The following is a 21,626-nucleotide window of genomic DNA, read 5'->3' on the forward strand; positions in this document are numbered from 1 at the left end:
AGCAAGTAATGTGAGTGGGTTGAGAAAGTCTGTCACACATATAAAGAAGATTTTAGAATTGTGTGTATTCACCAAAAATAAATTGGCAGGAGACTGAATTGAGAATTCAGATTGGATGGTCACAGTCATAACATCCTAACGCAATAAACCTTTCCCAAACTCATGTCTTAAACCATGCAACATTTTTAAAGGGCAAAATTTTGCTCTTCGATACTCCATCCTAATTCCTGTTCATGAATTTGTACTTAATACCCCTCTGCAACCTGCTGATCTCTGGAAAACTGTGGATAGAACATGCGGTAGAAAGAGCTCCACAGTGTCACCCAGGGAGAAAATCTTGCCCTCAGTCCCATCATGCAGCTGCACTGCTTATGCAATGCTTCTGCTGCACTCGGATGATTTCATCACTAAATCCACAGTTACGAGCAAAGTAACGGAATAAGATCAGTTACAATGCATTAATACATCACCGTTTTCATCAGTAAAATTGCACTGAAAATGGGTTAAGAAAGGCAAACCTCAGGTAGTAGCGCTATGGTGGCTGTTGCCTGAAGTAGCAGCCTGTGAAGAGCTTTGTATTTACTCCTGTGAAAAAGCCACAGAAGATCTGACTTTACATGTTATGAAGACTGGCTACATTTTCCAACAATTATCTGTGAAGCCTCACCTCTTCTCACGACTGTGACAAACAACAGTGTTAGATCTCTCATTCAAAAAGCATCAGGAACTTGGTGCGATTTTCTCACTGCTCAAATTACTGAAACCTCTTCCCTGCTAGATCAGTGGATCAAATCTCGTGGTAGGACATTAGTAGGATTTTCACACAAGTCTTGTTCTGAAAATGCAATTACAGTCCGATTCTCCACTGACTTACAGTTTACCAATTAAATAATGCAAAGATAAAAGGAAAGCAAAGGCTGAGAGAGGTGAAACACCACAGCAGTGATTTGCCAGCATCCCGTATTTAAATCACGAAGATATGAATTAAAGTATAACAGAAAGCAAACCAGGCCCCGAACAGGAACGTACTGACTGTCTGTAGTATTTCTGCTGTTTGGCTTCAGCGTGAGTTTTCCACTGTATAGGTCTCAGGATTTGTCTCCCTTTCTTTCACCACTGCCTCAGAAGCACGTCCACTTGAAGAAGAGTCAGCCACGAAAATGACTTGAGTTCTTCCACTGACAAAATTTGTGACCAAAAGGCAAACTGTTCTTGAAGCACACCTGTCATTTCAAGGTTTGCCTTCTCAAGTCTACACCAATTATTTCTGTTTAGAATTTTCTAAGAGGAAGAAAGACTACTCTACTTCCTCAATATACTAGTTTTCAATCACTATCAAGGTTCTCCAAGTAATTTCAAAGCACAAAAAAAACCCCAAACCCAGAAAAGGTTCCCAATCAGAAAAGAAAGATGTCCTATTACAGCTTTGCAGAGCATCTTCTCATAGAATAAAGGAGCTGGTTCTCTATTTCTTTTTCCACCATTTTAATACCTCAGTGCAGCAAAGCACGTACTGTGCTGGGTTGTTACACGATTACGCCCACAGTGAAAACTGAACAGATGCTTCCCTGAGCGGAATGCCCAGCACCAGGAGCTTCTGCTCCCAGGACCCTCATGACTGCAGCCGGGCCTCCCGCTCGCAGTGTGAATGGCGGACGCTGAAAGCCACCTAAAAATAGGAAACCACCTTTTCAAAGCCTGGCTGAGAAACACTATTGATGTTTGACACGTTCTAGGTTTAAATTAGACCTTACCCATTTCTCCCCAGAAGACAGGGTTGATTCCACCTATCGTGCAGTTGTACACCAACATGTTTTTTGGTCTGGAAAAGAGAGATAAGTACGATTTTAAGGTGTGAAGAAAAGCACCCAAAGCTTTATTAATGGAGCATGAAAGCTAAGAGTCCAAGAAACAGTATCAGCCCATTAGAAAATGCAGAAGAGGTCATTTTTCACAAATACGAAAATACAGTATAAAACATGAAGTTTTAATAATATTCATTCAGATTATGGAGAACATATGAAGTTAATGGCGTTTAAGAAAAATCATCCATATATCACTTACCAAAACTTATAAAAAAATAAAGCATGCATAATGACAAGTTTCTGATTTTTTTTTTAAATAGTATCTTTCAGTATACTGTAAATAAGTGGCTCAAGCCAGCCTCAGGGACATACTGTGTATTTTACAATCATTTACCTAACAGATACGATTTGTGCTACTTTTAAACTCCATTTATTAAGGTGGTGATTACGAACCAATCGATTTCAACAAAATTCTCATTTTAATACCAAACAAAGTTTCATTGTTATTCGGGAGTAGAATTAAACACGGATCATACTAGTTTTATTTCTTCCTTTGATGTGGGGCAAGAATTGGTCAAACAGCTCTTTTGATCTAAGCCTGCCTTGCCGAAGTGATGCCATCAATATGGCGTTTTTCTTACTCTGCATTAGCAGCTCAAGCTGTCTGCCAAAATGCTAAAGGAGGTGACATCTGGCCTTACAAAGGGGATAGGAGCTGGGCTGGAGGACACAGCATCTCACTGCTCCTACGGTGCCTGTGGTGCTCAGAGCCTTTCTTCACTGGGGGAGGAACCTTTCTTTTCCAAACTCCTACCAGGAGACAGAACCCTTAAACCTGGGCTGGGAAATCTTGCACACTAATACTTGAAAACTGCATTTGGATACTGCACAGTTTTAAAGGTGTTTTTTTAATAATGCTTTGAAATCATGGCACTTGACTGTATATTACCATTGCTACTAATCCCTAGCAGACTTCTAGGGATGGTTAAAAATAATAGACATGTGTCAAGCTCTGCATCCGTGATCTCCTGTAATTTGGAATTACTGAGTAGAAGTCTGATAGAGTGTTAAAAATAAAAATGCACAGTAGTGCTTAACACAGGAGACTGCGTTGAGGGAATCAATACGGCAATTCGCTCAGGACTAAATCCATAATATGTGCTGATGTGGAAAACTCACCTAGTCCTGAGCCACACATACAGTCTGTTGCAAAGTGCACTGAAGTGAAAGCACAGACTTCCACTTACTCCAGCAGGTCAGGCCCATTAAACACCAACAAAGAGGATCTCTCCATTTTCCCAGCTTCCAGTGAAAAGTCCCTCCCTGTTGGTTTTTTTCCATTCTCTGCACTCCAGATGAGTCAGTGTCAGCCAGCTTGGTAGGGCGTTGAGATTTGTAGAGCTTCTATGCTATGTAATGAAGACTACAATTCTCTGCTAAGTTTTAGAATCTAATTTCTCTCAGTAATGTCACCTGCCCTGAAGCACACTGACATTCTAATTAGATGATTTGGAAAAAAAATACAAAAATTTAAATCACACACACTATTCTTCAAGACAGTACCTAAACCCCAAACTCTCTCAGAAAAATTAAATTTGCAGAAGGCTCAGACTCTTGTTTTTTTTGTTTACAGATTGTTAACCTTGGGGTTGTGCCCAGCTAGACAGCTTTAAATCAAGTTCTGCAATTGCTCCTTTAGCCTAATAATTATTTGTGTGGGAACCAGATTAAAAACATGTGTCTTTCACCAATGAAAAGTCAGAAAAAATGGCACTTCTCCTCCCACGGCCAGAGTCGGGAGTTCTACCTGCGTGCTGATACACCACTCATCAGCATGTCCACTTCCTTTTCCAGCTTTGTGGACAGGCCGTAGCCCTCTTCATCTGGAGGCTCTCAGAGGTGTGTGTTTAAGGGGATGCTGTATTTATTTTTCCCAGACTGTGCTGCTTTGTCTGTTGCTGATGGAGGGGGACAAAACGATGAGAAAAATAAATCTAAAGAGCTGCTGAGCTGCCTTTTGAGATCCTTTTAGGATCCCTGTGTTTAGGTTACTGTATGCAGCTCTTCTCTACCCTCAGCTCAGAGGGCTTACTCTGTCTTTCAAAGTAAAATATTTCTGCCTTTTATTTGCCTGGTATTGATTTCTCAGAGTTGCATAAACCTCCAGAATCATTCATGTGGTTTACTCTGTAGCACTTCTTACCTAGCGATTAAAGGTCAGAGCCAGAGGTTCACAGGAAAAGATCTTAAAACCTTAATATCACTTACACATATCCTTTTCAACAATGCAAAGAATGGGATTTTTTTAGATCATCTCCCCTATCATACAAGCCCATAATATATTTATATTGTGCAGTGTTTTCCAAGGAAAACACGCAGAGAATTTTCACCAAGAAAACTCTAGAAGTCACTTGAAAAACGACTCGGTGTAGCTGCCTGCGAAAGGAGGCCCAAAAAACAGCTCCTGAAAAGCTGCAGTAAAGCTCTCAGGCTTCAGAGAAGTGACTTCTGACAGAGAGACCTGTCAGCCGAGCTTACGCTGTGCTGAGAAACAGGTCTCACCTGTAGCTTTAGAGTTTTCCTAACCGTAAAGCCTGCCTTTATTGCTTCTGCTACACTCTTAGTCCTTGCCAACCTGGGGAAGAACACGTGAACCAGAAATGAATCAACAAGGCTCTTGCACAGGTTTTCGATTAGCTTCTGGTTCCCTTTACAGTTGAGGTGCAGGCAGTAAATGCCTGAGTCTGGCCAAAAGAGGAGTGCCTTCCCACCTGTGCACAGCGATGTACCACCCGGCTGCAAGGGTGAAGTTGATGACAACGTCGACAGGAATCATGTCTGCCACTGCTTTGTCGTTGGCGATGGCGGTCCGTAGAATCCCTTTGCCCGCCTGTGGGACAAAGGAAAACAGTCACTGATGTAAGGAAGATTTCATCAGCTTGGATTGAGGACAGAGCGCCACGTTTGCACTTTTCAAGCCTGGCACCTGCTGCAGGAGATTATTTGGTTCCTGTGAAAACAGACACGGAACTCACGTGGATCCCACCGTTCTGCATTGTCAGAGGAAGTCTAAAATGTGATGGTGTCTGTACTGTGTATAAAAAGAAAAGCTGTGACTCTTAGCTAACTCCATATGAAAGAAATACCTTAGGAAAGAAATAGATTTATTTACTAAAGTAAAATTCCCAGTGATACCTAAAGTTACGTTTTCATAAACGACACAGGTCGACAGAGGTCTGAGTGTCCCTCAAAGACAGTAATCACTTTCGAAACGACACCAATAGGCTTTTTGAAAAGTTTACTCCCTTTCCTTTGGATGTATACACGCCCTTCTCTTTTCCAAAGTTGAGTCTGTTAAGCACAAAGGTACAGTGAAGACATGGCCCCTGCCTTCAAGAGCTCACCACCCAACAAAACTTGGGAAATGAATGAGTGAAAACACAAAGTAGTGACAACCAAAGAGAAGAGGTAGGCAAGAACAGGTGGTTTTCATTTTGTTTTGGTTGGAAGTACATCTGTCAGGGGGACAGGCTCCCCAAAACCCATATATTTAACCTGAATGTTTATCAAGGGGTTTCCCTGATGACCAATTAGTCTTCGGAGGTTCCACAGGAGAGACATGGCAACAGGTGGCAACAACATCGCAGACTGAATCAGAGGGGAAGATTCAGCAATACAGAAATGTGGAGGTGAAATGGGGTGAAGGAACTTCACCTAGTGTGTCAGGTGTGAGGGCTGAACAGAGCAAATAAAAAAAGAAACCTCCAATGGCAGAGTCAAGGTTGCAACCAAGTTGTGGGAAATAAAATGCAATTAATTTGAGTTTGATGTAGAAGCTGAAGGACCCAGTGAAAGTGCTGGGAGGATAAAAGTTCTAGCAAAGCAAGGAAGGAAAAAAGCTCTTCTAGTTTAGATTCATGTAAAACCAGAGGGAAGGACTGAATGAAGGAGTAAAGGAATATGCTCTACAGAACTATTAACATTTAAAAGTTAGGGCAAAAGAAATGTTATAGTGGTGGTTTTTTTTTTTCCTCCCAACCTGAGACTCCCATTTCATGACAAAATAGCCCTCCAGCTGTGAAAGGAAGTGCCTAGTTGTGCAAAAACTTTTGCCTAAACTCTGGGGAGAAGAAAGATGTGATGAAAAAAGCATTTAAGATTTGATATTAACTTGTAAAACACATGCCATTGTCTACTGGTTATCAGTGGATTTTAAGGGACACCACACTCCCTGTTTGGGAGGTATTTATCTGTGGTTTGTTTTTTTTTTTTTATTCTGTCTCACTCTCCCTCCTTTCCCCTTCTATAATCAGATGGTTTTGTTACATTTCACAGCTTGCAAGTAAGGGAATACCACTTATGACTGATTTAATTTTCATGAGCTAAGACTCCTAAACAGTCTCATCTCATCCATGGTGCAGCTGGCAGAGAGATCATAGACAGTATCAGACACAAGCAACTGTGTAAGCTTCCCCACATGACTCCATCCTCCTCAAACCCATGGCATGCAGTCAATCTCTGCTGCCTAAGCTGAGCTGCAGGTATGCTTAGGCATTAAATCCTTAACTTGCAACATCACTATGATTTTTTTGTTGTTGTTGTTCCTGCTACTAATTTTTCAAGGAAAAACAAGCAAAAAGAAGCAAAGCAGCAAATCAAGCTCAGCTATGAATTTTCCACTGCTGTGAACACATGCCCACTAGAGACCACTGTGTGATCAACTATCACGTTTTCACAGGTACGCTAAAGACCTTTTCGAGGTCTTCAAAACTAGGAAGTTTGATGGACGTGTTGCAAACATGCCTGTACTGAGAGCAGCATGTGATGGTCATATACACATGGAGGAATTAGGCATTTCATATATTGTGTATTTAATAAAGACTTCAAGTTTAAATGTTTTAAGTTACTTTTAAGATTGGAAATGGTTTGGTACTCCTTTATCAGCTATGGTTTGATTTCTGTTTATAGTTGCTGACTATTTTCTCTTTAGTGAAGTAGAAGCTACTGTAGCTGAAAACTCTGAAACCATTTCCCGGTCTGAGTCTGATGTTCCTGGACAGCCTCTCAGCTGAAGCAGTTTGGGGCCAGTCACTGTCCAGAATATGAGTTAAACCACGGTTCTGCCCTACAGCTTCATTGCCTGTGAAATTCTTTACATGTAATATGGAACAGTGAGACAAAATGCCTCAATTACAGTCCAGCAGAAGCGTAATTAATTTCATTTTGTTTTCCAATCAACATAGTCTTTCCCCACAGCAGCCGGAACAACTGTAGGTAAAAGAAACATAATTAGACTACCAAGAACAACTTGAAGTCCCGTATTTCAAGAATATTTAAAAGAAATATATCTATTCATGGAATGAAATGATCAAACTCAAATATTGTAGTGGTGACTGAGGAAAAAAAAACAACCACCAAACAACTTTGCAAGGTTTGGAGTTCAGATTCTGCCCAGATGATCCCAAAGATGACCGGAACCAAATCTGAATCTAGGGGTTGTTCTCCATATAGGATAAGCTTGGGTTAGAAGTGGTAAATGGATATTTTAGTATGGAGAGGAGCTTTAAAAAAAATACACAAATGCCAAAACACTTCCCTTTTGCTTTTTCCATCCTTAATTAAGGCTGATAAAGCTAATTGACTAATAAATATGCTTTGAAATGCACTTAGCTGAGACAGCTGGTTTTAATCACACAACTTCGAGGTAATCGAACTAATGTATAACTCACATGCTCAAGGGTTAATTTCCAAACTATCAAATAAGATTTACCAATTCACCATATCCAAGCACATTAATTCAAAATACGTACTTGTTTTTTGCCCCCCTCAGAAAACCAAAAGTCTTTTGGCCTCCTTAATAATAAATACTTTTCATTGCCTGAAAACTAGTACCAGTCCAACAAAGTTCAGTAGCAACTGGAGATGGTACAAGACAAATACTGTCTGTCAGCACTGGCAATCCCCCCTTGCTTCTCCACATCACGAGGTCTCTGCTCCTGACTGATACCAGCTAACACCACTGCCTGTGGGGCCAAAGAGGCGTTGAACACGGACAATAACCTCATCTTTACACCTTTTTGTCATTGCTTTTTGCCTTTTTCTTGGTTAAGTCTCGATAAAGTTATTGAGATATATCTTGATTCTATAGATCGAGACATATCAAATAGTTAAATTCCATCACAGAAGAGCTCAGTGCAGATGACACGAATGTCATTGTCTCTATTTCCTGTATTGAAGAACCTCAGAGCTTCAATCCTGAACCAAAAAAATACCATCTCTATTTCAAAACTATTTAGCACGAGTCAAAACTTTTATATAAAAAGGAAGGGAAGCTATTTACTACAGTGACCTTAGAATCTAAAAAAATCTTTACTTTCCATGGAGTTAATTTGGAGATAAAGATACAGGCTGGCATCTGCGTGCGAAACCTGACCTGAGTGAATCCACCATAAGGTTTGCTGTTGCATTCAGTAAGGTTAGAAATCTTTTTGCTTTGAAGAATAGAAAATATTAGTTACTGGTGAGTGGCAAAAGATAAGCATATAAAATATATGCAGGCTCTAGAGTAAGTTCCTAAAGCAGACACTATTAAAAAAAGACTGATATACAGGGCAAATTTCCAAATACTTAACCATTAGGTGTTTTTTACCTGTTGGCAGATTAAAAGAAAAGAAAAAAGGAAGGGGGAGTGACAAAAGATTTGATTGGCATGTTTTCATATGGCTAAAAGCATATGAATTTGGCCTGTGTTTCATAACGTACTGGCATATGATACACATATGACAGCTAGCTGCTGTAATTTGTTTACTTAGGTAATTCACTTGTGGGGAATAAAGCGCAATGCAATGGAGCTTTTTTGCATAACATCTTTCCTGTAAACCAATTCTGGACAAATTTTTGTGACAGATGTATTTAATGCTCAAAAGTAATCATAAAGAAATAAAAGCTCACAGATATCATTATGAAAGTTAGAACCTGTCACATGAAAATGTAAGGAGTGGATGTGCAAAATTAAGGAACTGCAAAACCTTTATTATGATGACGACAAGACGTCATGAAAGAACACAGAAAACAGCACAAGTTCCTGGGAGTAGGGCAGAAAGGCGGTGCAACTTTATAAGCAGTCAAAAATGAGTAAAAGGCTCATAGATAATTATCTTAAAGAAACTGTGACATTAATAGGAGCTAATAACACTTTGTGAACACAAACGATGCGTTTGGGGGCTTTTGAATGTCTCTGAAATGCATAACTGGGGTTTCAGGTAAAAGCATTAGCTGAGACATACCCACTAATTTCACCAGTCCTGTGGATTCCAGAAGTAACTGCAACAGTTTCTATTTATGCTCTACTTCAGGTATAAATGAGCTTTTTTAACAAGATGATATCTGGATTTTATTCTGCTCTCCTATGACTGTAGACTACTAATCCTTTTATACACTGCATCAAGTTGATTATAACATAGTTTTTACAAAGTAATCAAGTTGGACAAATCATAAACAAACAAAAATATCTACCCATAGCTATACAGCATTATGCATTGACAAATAGACCTAAGGCAGCAATTTTAGTTCAGAAAAAAAAATAGAAGCCGGGAGAAAAGGTATGCAACTTCACTGTTTTCTTATGCTACATTTTAATGTAACTGTTTTCATATTACAGGGAATATTTTATTAAGTTATGGGTTTGTTCCTCGCCATTTTGCACAATAGTGCACTTCACTGTCGAGCAAGAATACAGTGAATTATCCGTGTGACTAAGAGTCTGAATTGATAGTTACGCACATTATTTAGGTGCACTCTGCACAAGGAGAAATCTTGTATAAAGCAACGGCAAGCGAGACTCAGAATCTTTGTTATTGCGGAGTGGTCACAAACTATAGCGATGGACTTAGCAACAATATCTATGAAGATAAATGAAAGGATAAATAATGCTGCCTTGTATTGATGGCATGGTAATCTGGCCTGAAAAAACAAGTTCTGTTATAAGATTCAAGCTTTGACATCTGTGAATTACCCTAGTTTCAAGAATGCATCTTTTGCCCTTTCTTTGAAAATTTGGCCAAATTTGTTCAAAACTTTAGGTTTTTTTTAGAAACCACAATTCACAGGCAATGAACCAGCAACGTGCTCTTTCAATGTCCTTTCCTGAGAGCAGCATAAATAGACAGTCTTCTGGGTCCTACAGGCATACAGGTGTATGGCAAGTGTGTGACATCTTTCTACCAGATTCAGAAACTTGCTATGATCCTGTTCTGCACACAATTTCTAAGTAAGGCTGTAGAGTAACTTTAGAGTTGCTATTTTAGTAACTCCAACTCTGCTTTAAGGGAAGCTTAAATAGTAACTAGACATACCGCAACCAGTATTCCACTTGTCCCATTAAAGTTGTCAATCCAACCCTGCAAAAAAGAAGAATGATTAGTATTTCTTTCAATGACACGTTACTTACACGGTCTTTGAAATGGTGAAAGGGCTATAATGCTGTGGTGTAGACAAAGAAGCAACCAGATACCAGTGAAGATGGATGCCAACCTACCTGGGACAGCTGCCAGGAAGCTAACCAGTACGAGGTACCTCACTGATTTTGAATAGGGATGCATTGGATGATACCTCATTCTGTCTGCAGTTGACCCATCAACAACAGAATCTAATTTTGTTTTCAGAAACCACTTCCCTCCTATAACAACTTAGATACAGGAATAAACTCTGGCTTTAAACACTACAGGGTCTTGGTGCTGTCACACTTGCTGAAAACAGTCAGCGTGTTACATACCCTCTGACATACAACAGGCAGATGTCCCTGAGACTGATTGGGTCGCTCCAGCTAATTTCTAAGGTAAGGAAGAAAAAAGAAAAACACCACCACACTTTCGAGTCCCATCCTACTTCAGGTCAGGGAACTGCCACTTGTGAGAGCTGGAGTTAAGAGCAGCGATGAGCTGTCTGACCCAAAACAGGTTATGACACATAACAGAGCTCTCCCTGGCTTTCCAAGATGGGGAGCTTGGCCCAGAGCCTCGGCCATATCTCAGCCATCTTTGGCATGCTTCGAGCTGCATGAAAGCCAAAGGTGACTTTATGTTCCTTTCCAATTTGGCTGCGATGTTAGGGCACATTATTCCTACCAGTATATTTAGCTTAGTGAATTATTTCAGTCCAGAGGTACAGCTGCATTTAACTACCGTGTGGCTGACATTTGGTTCTGCAACAGGCCCATATGAGTGTGAATCCGGTGAATTCAATGACTACTCAACTGTTGTATGAGATACTAGGTAACTGCACGTGACATTATCAAATGCTTTCAAGGACCACATGAAGGTCTGGGGCGCTCATCAAGACCTCATTAATAGTCTGACTAGACTATGGAAAGATTTGACCTAAAATGCATCAGTACTGTGACTGAAACTCAGATCTTGTGTTTCCCCAGCTAGTACAGAAACTCCCCTGTGTGCCTGTCTGGGCATGATCCTCTGCTTGTAAGACTGTCAGCTGCAAGTCCAGCATTTTGCACCATCATTATCCCAGTTTTTCTTTTTATTGCTTAAATACGCTCTTTTCACTTGCAGGCAAGAACTTTTCCTGAAGATGCTGAAGAAGGCTTGCTGTTCTACTCCAGCATAGGTCCTCCACCTCTTCCACATGCTTTCCTATAAACCTGTTTCTCAAGCAGACGCTGCTGCAAGTAGGGACAGATTCCCGACAGTACTGCAGCTACAGCTGTATCAAAGGGCTCTCAGTAGGGAATTGCTATGTACTCATGCTTACCGGGAAAGGCTCGTGCCAGCTAGCTCCCACGATGGATGGCCTGATGATAGCAATGTTCAAGTTTCCTTTCTCTTGCTGAATCAAGTATTCTGACAAGGCTTTAGTGTAGGTGTAAGTGTTGGGCCAGTCCCCAAGCAGCTTGGGTGTGATGTCTTGAAGGATCGATTCATCCAACCACCTACAGGAAACAAGCAGAGTGTCCTTATCCACCATGCAGCAAGAGAAGGGATTGAGGCAAAAAAGACCAATGAGACAAGAATCCTCACCTGAAACAAAGGATAAGCAAGTCAAAGCCATTTAAGACAGAGCAAGGAGCAACTGGTTTGGATTTAGAATAGCTCTGTGGGAGAAAGGTTACTTTTGTCTTCAAAGTGCAAGATAACCCCGGTGAGCTCCATGCTATGATGCCCAGCTCAACTTCAGGTATCTACACAACCTCATTCTAAAGCAATCATCTCTTGTGTGTGTTTCACTGCAATCTGTAACGTAGATATAGCTGCGGTCTACAGATCGATGGAGCTTTCCAACCTGGCACTCTTCCCTAGGCAGCACTCATCCTTAGTCAACACAGACCCTATATACTCCCAAGTACGCTTCAGGAGATTCTTGGTAACATTGAGTTATGGAGTCAAGTAGTGTTACAAAGGTCTCGAAAGCTAAAACAACGTACTACTGTGGTATTATTCCAGTAACACAATTTACAATGTTAGATGCTCCTTTCTGGTTTTCCACTGGCTTGTTCACACAGGAAATTAGGAAACTGTCAGTGCTAGTTGCTTAAAAATAAAAAAAAACCCAACTCTCCCAAAAACCACCCAGCTTTTTTTTTTTTTGGTATTCAAGTATCTAATCCTCCTGAAGTAGTTACGTATATACCCTTCAAAGAGCAGCCCTTGCCACCGTAGGGCTGCAGCGAGGTTCTAAGGCTCAAAGGCTCTTTCCTGGCACGCTACCGAGGCTTCATGGGTCCTGCCGGTATTTGAGTCGAAAGGACAGGAACGGGTTGTACTTCCAGAGCCCTTGCACACCGCTGCCAATCCCCAACAGGCTTTCAGCAGTCTGGTGTTACACTGCTGAATCAAAGATTAACTCCTGTAATCCAATTTGTAATTAACTCTGTGGACTTACAGTTCAGACTGAAGGGCTGTGCTCTTCCCAGGGGCTTTGCAAGGATATGGTTTCCTGGGGATCCTTGCTTCACCCCTCTTTCTCTTGAATTTCAGAAACGGGTGGAGGTCAAGGGGAGAGGAGTAAAAAGTGGAGACTGTCACACCTGGAGAATGACTCCATCATATCAACTTAAACGTGCAAACACCTGATGGCTGAGGTGGCACACCGCTTTTCAGGTGGCTCTCATGAGACACAGATGGAAATATTACAGGAAAACTGTTGTATGAGAAAACTCTGTTTCATTGAAACTGTAAAACAGTTTGCCGAGGAGGGTTGAATTCAGCGTATCTCTCAGTTTTGGAATGAGTTAAAAAAGAATCTGACAGTTTTTAGTATATAGATTTTTTTTTTTAAATAAAAAAGGCTTTATAGAGGCACAAATACTTTCCTTTGCAACCCTAGTCCCATGCTTCAGCAACAAGGCAGAAAAATTGTTTAAGCATAAAATATGAAGTTGAGCTATGCAGAGGCTATAAGCAGCACACAATATTGACTTAATTTACAAAGCCAGTTTAGGCAGCCATTGAACCCAGCCTCCTCAGGGTCTCAGCTCAGCTGCCATTGTTTGAATCTGTCAAGTAATTAACTACCAGCCTACCAAAAGGAGAGTCTATTTCTGTGGAGCCCAGAGCAAGACTAGGTTCATTTGGGAACTCAGATTAAGCTGCATACACAAGTCTCCTCCTCTCATTTTTTTTTTTTTTTTTTTTTAATAACAGAGGCTTATAGGTTAGTGTTTCTCACAAAGCAAAGACAGGTATAGAAGTACAAGGACAAGCAATCTCCCCTTGCCCTCATCCTTCCAGCCAGGCCTCTGTGTTACTTTAAGTGGTCATCAGGAGGACCATGCTCCTGCCTGTCTCGAGGGTACCATCCTACCAGGTGATTTGATCTACCAGCACTACCATCACGGGAGCACTGAGCTGACAGTTGAGCGAGGTGAACTGTTCCTACTCCTCTCTGACCTACTTTGAAGGTTTCGAAACACTAAATCACAAAGCTACTGCTTTTGCTCACTGCTGCAATTGCCCTGCAGAAACAAGAGATGCCAATTAAACAATTAGGAACCTCTTCTTTCACGACATATATGCACTAAACTGCTCTGCCACAGGAAAAGATAACTTTCTGTGTTAATCACTTCGCGTTAATAAGGACACTGTCTTTCTTGTAAGTGATGATGGATTTTCATTTGCTGCAATAATGAAGACAGTTTTGCTTCAGCCCACACTTCCCTGTGTGCTGTGTTCCTTACCTCAGCACGCCCTTCAAAGGTGATTTCCCTCAGCTTTAGATTAAGGCAAATCTTGCTTGATGTGGCAGATTATATGTTTCCTCTGTTGGCCTGGCAGCACTTAGAAGTGTGACTTTCAGTTTACACAGATTAAGCCTAAAGCTTTACTTGCAGGTTAAATATCAAAATACTGGAAAGCAGGGATATAATAGGAGGATAAGAACAGAAAAAGAAACAGCTAAGAGTCCTGTTTACAATTTCAACTGAATAAAGAATAGTAAGCATATATCAATTGCATGGCCAAAACCATCATTAAATGGATCTGTTATTGCATCCAGTTGTGTGATCATGTCTCTTAATGCACTTGCAGAAGAGCACTTTAAGACAGGGGTTGTTTGTGAAGGAAAGCTTTCAGAGCTGGCTGATGCAAAACATGACTTGTATTTCTTCCTCCTTTTTGAAGGGAGTTTATATTTCCTTGTCTGCTTTTTTCTCCCTCCCTTTTTGCAGGTAACATTCTGGCATCTATAAATCTCCTTTCTCTGAAACCTTCTGGACCCAGATATCCACATATTAGTGCATCTTTCCCATCTCCTTCCAACTCTGCTTCGTGTGTGTCTCCCCCCCAGTGATTTTCAACAAGGCCCACCTGGTTTCAATGCCTTTGAAAGCAGTGGTTGTCTTTGCTGTAAGCAATTATAATGCTACCTGCAAACACTGTAAAGAAACAGATGCCATCCTAGCTGAGAGCATGCTGTGAATTCTGTCTCACTAGAAGTATCAGAAGGTGGTGAACTTGTGGAGTATGGGACATAGGAAAAACAGTAAAACAAATTTAAAAATCTAGTAAGAAAGCAAGAAACCCCATCTCTAATTATGTGGCTAAGAAAAAACAACCAAACATACTACTAAGATAAACACATCAAAGAATATATCTGAAAGCCCATCCTCTGTCACTCAACCTTTCTTTCAAACATCATCCTCTCTGTTGCACATGCAGACTATGATACTAGTGTCTTATTTGAAGCAGCTGAAGTAGCAACCTCTGGGGTAGCCAGGCACTTCTGCACGTTTTCTGATTAGCATTCAGTCTTTTGCTGGAGCCTCTTTTATATGAGCCATTAACACCAAGTGTTTTCAAAGTTGCAAGTGATGGTAAACTTTTTTGGGGCAGTGAAATGTAACATTGATAGTGATGAACTCCGAAGGATGTTGTAAAACTGAGTCGGTGAGCAAAAAAGTGGCAGATTAGATTCCCTGTAAATAAAGGTAAGGTAATGCATTTAGGTAAAAGCAGTCTAAACTGGTCTTAGAGGTTGCTGAACTCAGAACTGCCAGTTGCAGCTCAGCAAGAGCTCTTGGAAGCACAGCTGACAGCTCTACGAAATCTCCAGGTCAATGAGAAGCAGCAGACAAAAAAAGTCAGTACATCATCAGGTACTGAGAACAAGACCATGGGTGTCTTTTTGAAGCTATTTAAATAAAACTTTGAGTGACCACACCTCGAGTACCGTATGCAGTTCTGTCTGGCCCCTGCACCTCAGGGAGAGAGAGGAGGTAAAAAAGGCAGGGGAAGGGCAGCTAAAATCATCAAGGAGACACAATGGTTGGGATATGAGGAGACAGTAAAAGGGCTGGGACTCTTCAGGCTGCAGAAGAGAAGGCCCAGGGTGAATGCAATACAGATTTACAGAACTGCAGAGGCAGTGAATAGGGTAAATACTGCAATGCTGCAACTATGGGACATGCAACAAAACTATTAGTGTGATAGCTTGAAAAGGGTAAAACAAAGCTTGTCTTTACACAGCAGTCAGTAAACTTTTGGAACTTGCTGCCACAGGGAGTTGCAGAGGCAGAGTACCAGAAAGTTCAAAAAGGGATTAAACAAATTCACGGATTCAAAAATCAGTCAAACAAGAATAGGATATAACACCTCTCACACTACAGTTCTGGTTTCTGGGAGGCTACAAGGGGAACAGATTGCAAAAAGTATCCAGGCTTGTGTAGTTACCTTAAACAGCATCTCCCATTGCCATTGTTGAGGGGAAGACATTGGGCCAGGCAGTCCACTGCTCTAATGCACCACAGCATTTCTTACGTTTTTATCACTCTCCACTTGCTGAATAAATCATAGAATCATAGAATGGTTGGGGCTGGAAGGGACCTTCAAAGGTCATCTAGTCCAACCCCCCTGCAAGGAACAGGGATATCTCCAACTAGATCAGGTTGCTCAGGGCCTCGTCCAACCTGGCCTTGAACGTCTCCAGGGATGGAGCATCTACCACCTCTCTGGGCAACCTGTTCCAGTGTTCTACAACTTTCATGGTAAAAAATTTTTTCCTAATATCCAATCTGAATCTACCTCCCTCTATTTTAAAACCATTACCCCTTGTCCTATCACAACAGGCCCTCCTGAACAGCCTCTCCCCATCTTTCTTGCAGGCCCCCTTGAGGTACTGGAAGACCGCTATAAGGTCACCCCGGAGCCTCCTCTTCTCCAGGCTGAACAGCCCCAACTCTTTCAGCCTGTCCTCATAGGAAAGGTGCTCCAGCCCTCTTATCATCTTCGTGGCCCTCCTCTGGACCCTCTCCAACTGGTCCATGTCCTTCTTATGCTGGGGACTCCAGAACTGGACGCAATACTCCAGATAGATGGCTACTAGCTGGAATTAAACATATCCAAGAATACAGACTACCAGAGAAATTCAAATAGAAAACACTGATTTATACTAAATTTTCTGGAGCAGCTCTCAAACAGTTAAATTATATCTTAAGATAAACAATTTTTTTAAATAAAAATGCAATGGTTCTCCTACTGGACATTAATTCATCTCCTCTCCTATCACCCTAAATTAAAGAGAAGAAAGATTTTTATATCAGCTCTTTGGGTTACTAGTTCACAGGTCAGTTGCTTATTTCCCACAAATGGAATACTACTAGAAAATAAATGAAAACAAAGTTACAGCTGTGGGAAAATTCTTCCAAAGGGAAGGTTTCTAGGGGCTTTTATCAGCAGATTTTGTTAATTCTTTGTAATTACTCTTCATATCAGTAAATTCAATTAAACAAACTCTTTTGTTTTTCCCTCAAAGTCCTGCATTCTCACACTGAACTGCTTCTAAACCAGCCTGTTTCTAACTCATCCCCATATAACTCCGATTTAATACCACAAGATTGTTGAAATAAGTGGAAACAACATTGGGATGCTGAAGAGATAAAGAAATGAATATCAGGTGTATGAAAAATTTCAGTTCTTAAGGTGGCAACAGAGCTGAGTCTTACAGAAAGCAGCAATACAACCCCATTCCTGGCAGCAAATACACTCATGTGTAACTTACTCAATGCTGGACTCTCATGAAATCACACGGTCTTCTTAAAAACGGTGTGTGAAAAAATTTAGAGGTAGCTGAAATCACAGGGTTATTAAGTGTGGTTTATGCTATTGTCTAATACTTTTGTATTTGGAAAAATATTGTTAAGCTCAACCAAACATTGATAAAGCCTGACTTCAGCAGCTCTCCAGATAAAAAAGGCTCCAAAACAGAGTCTCTATTTCTTCTATTTTCAAAAATTCTCAGTAAAGCTAGTTTCAAGAGCAAATCCAGAAAGAACAGACCTACTGGATGACATTTGGTGTCCAGTACCCCTCAAAGCCAACTATAACAGAAGTGCTCTCTTGACCGGGTCTCGGTCTCATGGCCAGCATTTCTTGCTGGTACAGGTGTGTGCAGACAAGGCCATACAGCAATAACAGCAACTACGAACAGAAATCCCACCGGATAGGTTACATGAACAATTGAGAGGTCTTCTACAGAATGAAGTAAAACCAATGTCAGAAGAGGTGGTGCGGTTCCTACTTACTCTACTAAATCAAAGAGCTTCTTGGGTTCAGCTGGTGGAGGATAAATGACTTCTTCTATGTATTTCCGGACACAGTTTGAATAGGCGGTGGAGATGTGGATGAAGGCCTCGAGGTTCCGCATCTGCCGGGCCAGCTCTAGAAGCCGCTGTGTGCCCATTGCATTCAGTTGCAGGGCATGTCTAAACAGGGCAGGGGAAAGAAACAAAATGTGTTTCACTGGAAAGAATATATGAAAGGTGAGCATTATCCAAACCTCAAATATTGAGAAGGGAAGTAAGGGAAGAGAAGGAGGTCACAGCAAAGCAGAAAGCTTCACTGAAATGCATGGGCTAAACCAGCTTTCAGAGCAACGCTGTTGGATTCGCTGTTCTGGCCACAGAATGCCTCTCAGATATTTTTACTGTACTTGAAGGATTAGAGGTAACATTTCACTAACATCTCTACATCTGACATATTTGACACCCCTTCCTGGAACAAACAGTTTCAACACACGTGACCACTGAGGCATTATGTTTCCTAGGGTATCCATTCAACTTTCTCATTAAGGGACCACTGCTAAACCAGATAAACACCTGGTTTCAGTAAGCAGCAAAGGGTTCTTGGACACGGAAAAAAAGATTCGTACTTAAAGAGGGCACAATTAGAGATAACAGCTTAAATTCCCAAGGAACGGAAAGGAGAACTGATAAGCATAAAAGAGTCCCACTTAGCAAGGTTGACCTTGAAGAACTCAGCACAGCTAGGAGTTGTCCTAGAGACTATCTGCAATGGATCGCAGTGAACAGACGTTCAACTTTGTTGCATGCTTTGCACTGGAAGAAAGACACTTTCCTGCACAGAAGGGAAAAGGCTAAGGAATATGTAATCTGTTCAGCCCAGGAGTAGAAGCTTTCAACAACACGTACAAGATTATGAGTAATGCTATCATAGATTCATAGATTTCTAGGTTGGAAAAGACCTTAGAGATCATCGAGTCCAACCGTCCCTAATTCCCATTAAACCATATCCTCAAGTAGATCATCCACCCTATTCTTAAACACATCCAGGGATGGGGACTCAACCACCTCCCTGGGAAGCCTATTCCAGTGGCTGACAACCAGTTTCAGTGTACACTAAAGAAATTAATTACGCCAGCATTGAAGAGAAATTGTAAACAGTCCAGATTAATGAAAACAGAAGCTAAGAGTATGATTAATGTTTGGATCACAATATCTAAAGTCAGAGTTACACATTTTTTTAGCATGCTGCTATTAAAGAACAGCATTTTCTATAGATTTCTATTTCCTCCTGCCCTTCTAGCAGGATGAATATTTCTACTTTAGCTTCCCTTCATATGACACTTTTCCATGTACGTTTATATTCGATTGTATCACTTCTGAGAGGAGGTGAACAGAGTCACACTCAGAATACGGGCCCAGCATGGATTTCTGCTGAGATGCTCAGAGTTCCTTTAGCCTTCTAGGGAAATATCACTTAACCCTAGTGATTTGTTAATCTTTATTTTTTCTATTTATATTGAAACTGCATCTACTAATATTTCAGTATAACAGTTTCTCAGATTTCTGCCCTCAAGAGTTCCATCTGGAGAATTCTCTAAATGTACTGCAAGTTCATGCCAGTAATTCATTTCGTTTCTCTGTTGCTGCTTTTTTAGTATCTTGATAGCACTGCTTTTGCACCTCCCTTATCTATGGGCTCTACATATTCTGTGGTAAGCTTGCGCTTCTGACGTGTTGAAAAAATATTTTTATTTTTTGTGCCATTAGCAAATTGATGTTCAGAATTTTTATTTGCACTGCAGTATTAGGCTTTCACATTTAACTTGCTAGAACTTTTACCCATACAATATATTTTATTATTCAGACAGGAATAAATCAATTTTAACAACTTCTCATATTTTGCCATTTAATCATACCGGATTTTCCTTCTTCTGTCAGAGAGATTTTGACAGATCACATGCAATCGGCCTTTAAATAGTTTCGATACTGCCTGCAAGCAGATGACCATCATAACTTTTAATTTCTTTCTAGCTATCCTCCTTATCAAAAACATAGTTTCCCTTTGGTGTTACGTGCCACTGTGACGTATTTTTACAGCATATGCATTCGCATATTGGTTTAAGAACATTTATGGCTATTAATGCAGTGCAGTGCTTTGCTACTTATATCTCGAGCCAGGTTCTACACATGGTTCAAGATTAAATCAAGAGCTGCTTTCTTTCTGGTGGGTTCTCTAATTAGTTGTTGCAAAAAGCAACTATTTATGGTGGACACAGTGGATATCCATTTAGCCTACGTATGAGCAAATGAAGACTGATACTGATAATTGTGTTTTCTACTCTCACAGCTTTAGCGTTTTTCAAAAAAGCTCTGAAGATCTGGCAACCCGTATCATCCAGCTCGATTTGTTGACCTTTGCAGTTTGCATTGAAGCACTGACACATCTAATGTTGGTTTAGTGGCTTATTTCTGCTGTTTGTTCTTAATGGAAAGCCTTCACGGACAGGCACTCCCAAGGGAGCTCCTTCAGAAACCAAGCGTTTGTTGTTAACAGTTAATTACACTGAGTGTTGCGTATTTTAAAGGCTTTGATAGATTATTTTCTTAAACAAAATCTCATTTCCCTCTTCAGTTACTCAGTGACAAAGAAAGGCCATTAACACTAGCTTTAGAGACAGACACAACATAGTTTCACTTCAAGCCATCTCCAGCTAATTCTGCCAAAACATCTCCCTCTTGACCTAAACCATGCTTTTCCCTATCCCAATTTTAGGTCATGCTTTACTGCCTTACTATATCACAACCCAAGCTTGCAGCACTTCCTTCTGTTCCCATGGAAATCTGCCAAGATACTTCACTTCTGACGTGCATATGCACGTGACGTTTTCAGAGCATTTACGTTGCACGTTCAGCGCAGAACCACACATAGCACGAAAACATACATGGAGAATTATTACCACAGCTATACAAGAGACACACTGAATGGCGTGTTACGGGCTGTTGTGCATTCTGAATCATGCTCAGCAAATACAGAAAGCAGGACATACTTCAGGGGTTCATCAAAGCGAACTGTTGCTGCACAGTGGAAGACAATATTGACCCAGGTCAGAAGCTCCTCCTCATCTTCAGCACTGATGGCCAGCTTGGGCTGAGTGAGTTCACCATTAATAGGCTTAATCTTCTCGTGGAAATTAGGGCAATCTTCTCGGACCCTGTCAAAGACCTTGAAGCACAAAGAGAGAGAGATCAGGTACGAAATTAGGCTACTGAGATCACTTTGATTAGTAGCCAGTCTGATTACATCAATCCATGAAATTGGCACAAAAGAGAATGCTTGGTTCTTTCAGAGGGAGGACACAAGTGAGATTATAAAATAGTTAATTCACTTGTTCCCTCCCATGGGAAAACCTCACAGGGGAAACAGAACAAAAATATACGAAGTAATGCATTGCCCTGAAGAGATGAATGAATCTTCTCTCCATCACTCGTTTCCTGGGACAGCCACTGAAATTCCTATATCTCCACATCTCCTGCAACCACTCTCTAGGCTGCTTGCAGGACCATAATAGGAGCTAAAGAGAAGGGCAGAGTATGGAGTGGGTAAGCTAGTGAAGCATTGGACTCAAGCAATTTTCTTGATGGTTCTACAAAGAACTTGAGGAGAGGGGGGAGCAGGGCACATTCTGGCTCCTCCTCTTCCTTATGCTGTTCTTTGCCTACTGTCAGTCTTTGTTCATGTCAGATGAGTCCTGTGGGGAACTGCCTTTGGAGTGGGAAGATGGCGAACCTCAATA

The 21,626-nt window shown here is 41.0% G+C and overlaps 1 protein-coding gene across 3 annotated transcripts in view; it reads right to left on the reverse strand.

Moving 5' to 3' along the window:
• Nucleotides 1-21,626, reverse strand: part of FAR2 (fatty acyl-CoA reductase 2) — a 151,982-nt gene that overhangs the window by 16,913 nt on the left and 113,443 nt on the right. For all 3 annotated transcript variants that reach the window (XM_086610465.1, XM_086610467.1, XM_086610466.1), the window contains exons 3-8: nucleotides 20,880-21,055; nucleotides 17,833-18,012; nucleotides 11,571-11,748; nucleotides 10,160-10,204; nucleotides 4,577-4,695; nucleotides 1,755-1,822 (exon numbers count right to left, since the gene is read on the reverse strand). In XM_086610465.1, the coding sequence (XP_086466591.1) occupies nucleotides 1,755-1,822; nucleotides 4,577-4,695; nucleotides 10,160-10,204; nucleotides 11,571-11,748; nucleotides 17,833-18,012; nucleotides 20,880-21,055 (766 nt within the window). The remainder of the gene's footprint in view (nucleotides 1-1,754; nucleotides 1,823-4,576; nucleotides 4,696-10,159; nucleotides 10,205-11,570; nucleotides 11,749-17,832; nucleotides 18,013-20,879; nucleotides 21,056-21,626) is intronic.

The sequence above is a fragment of the Tauraco erythrolophus genome, chromosome 4 (genome assembly GCF_009769465.1).
Source record: "Tauraco erythrolophus isolate bTauEry1 chromosome 4, bTauEry1.pri, whole genome shotgun sequence".
NCBI lineage: Eukaryota > Metazoa > Chordata > Aves > Musophagiformes > Musophagidae > Tauraco > Tauraco erythrolophus.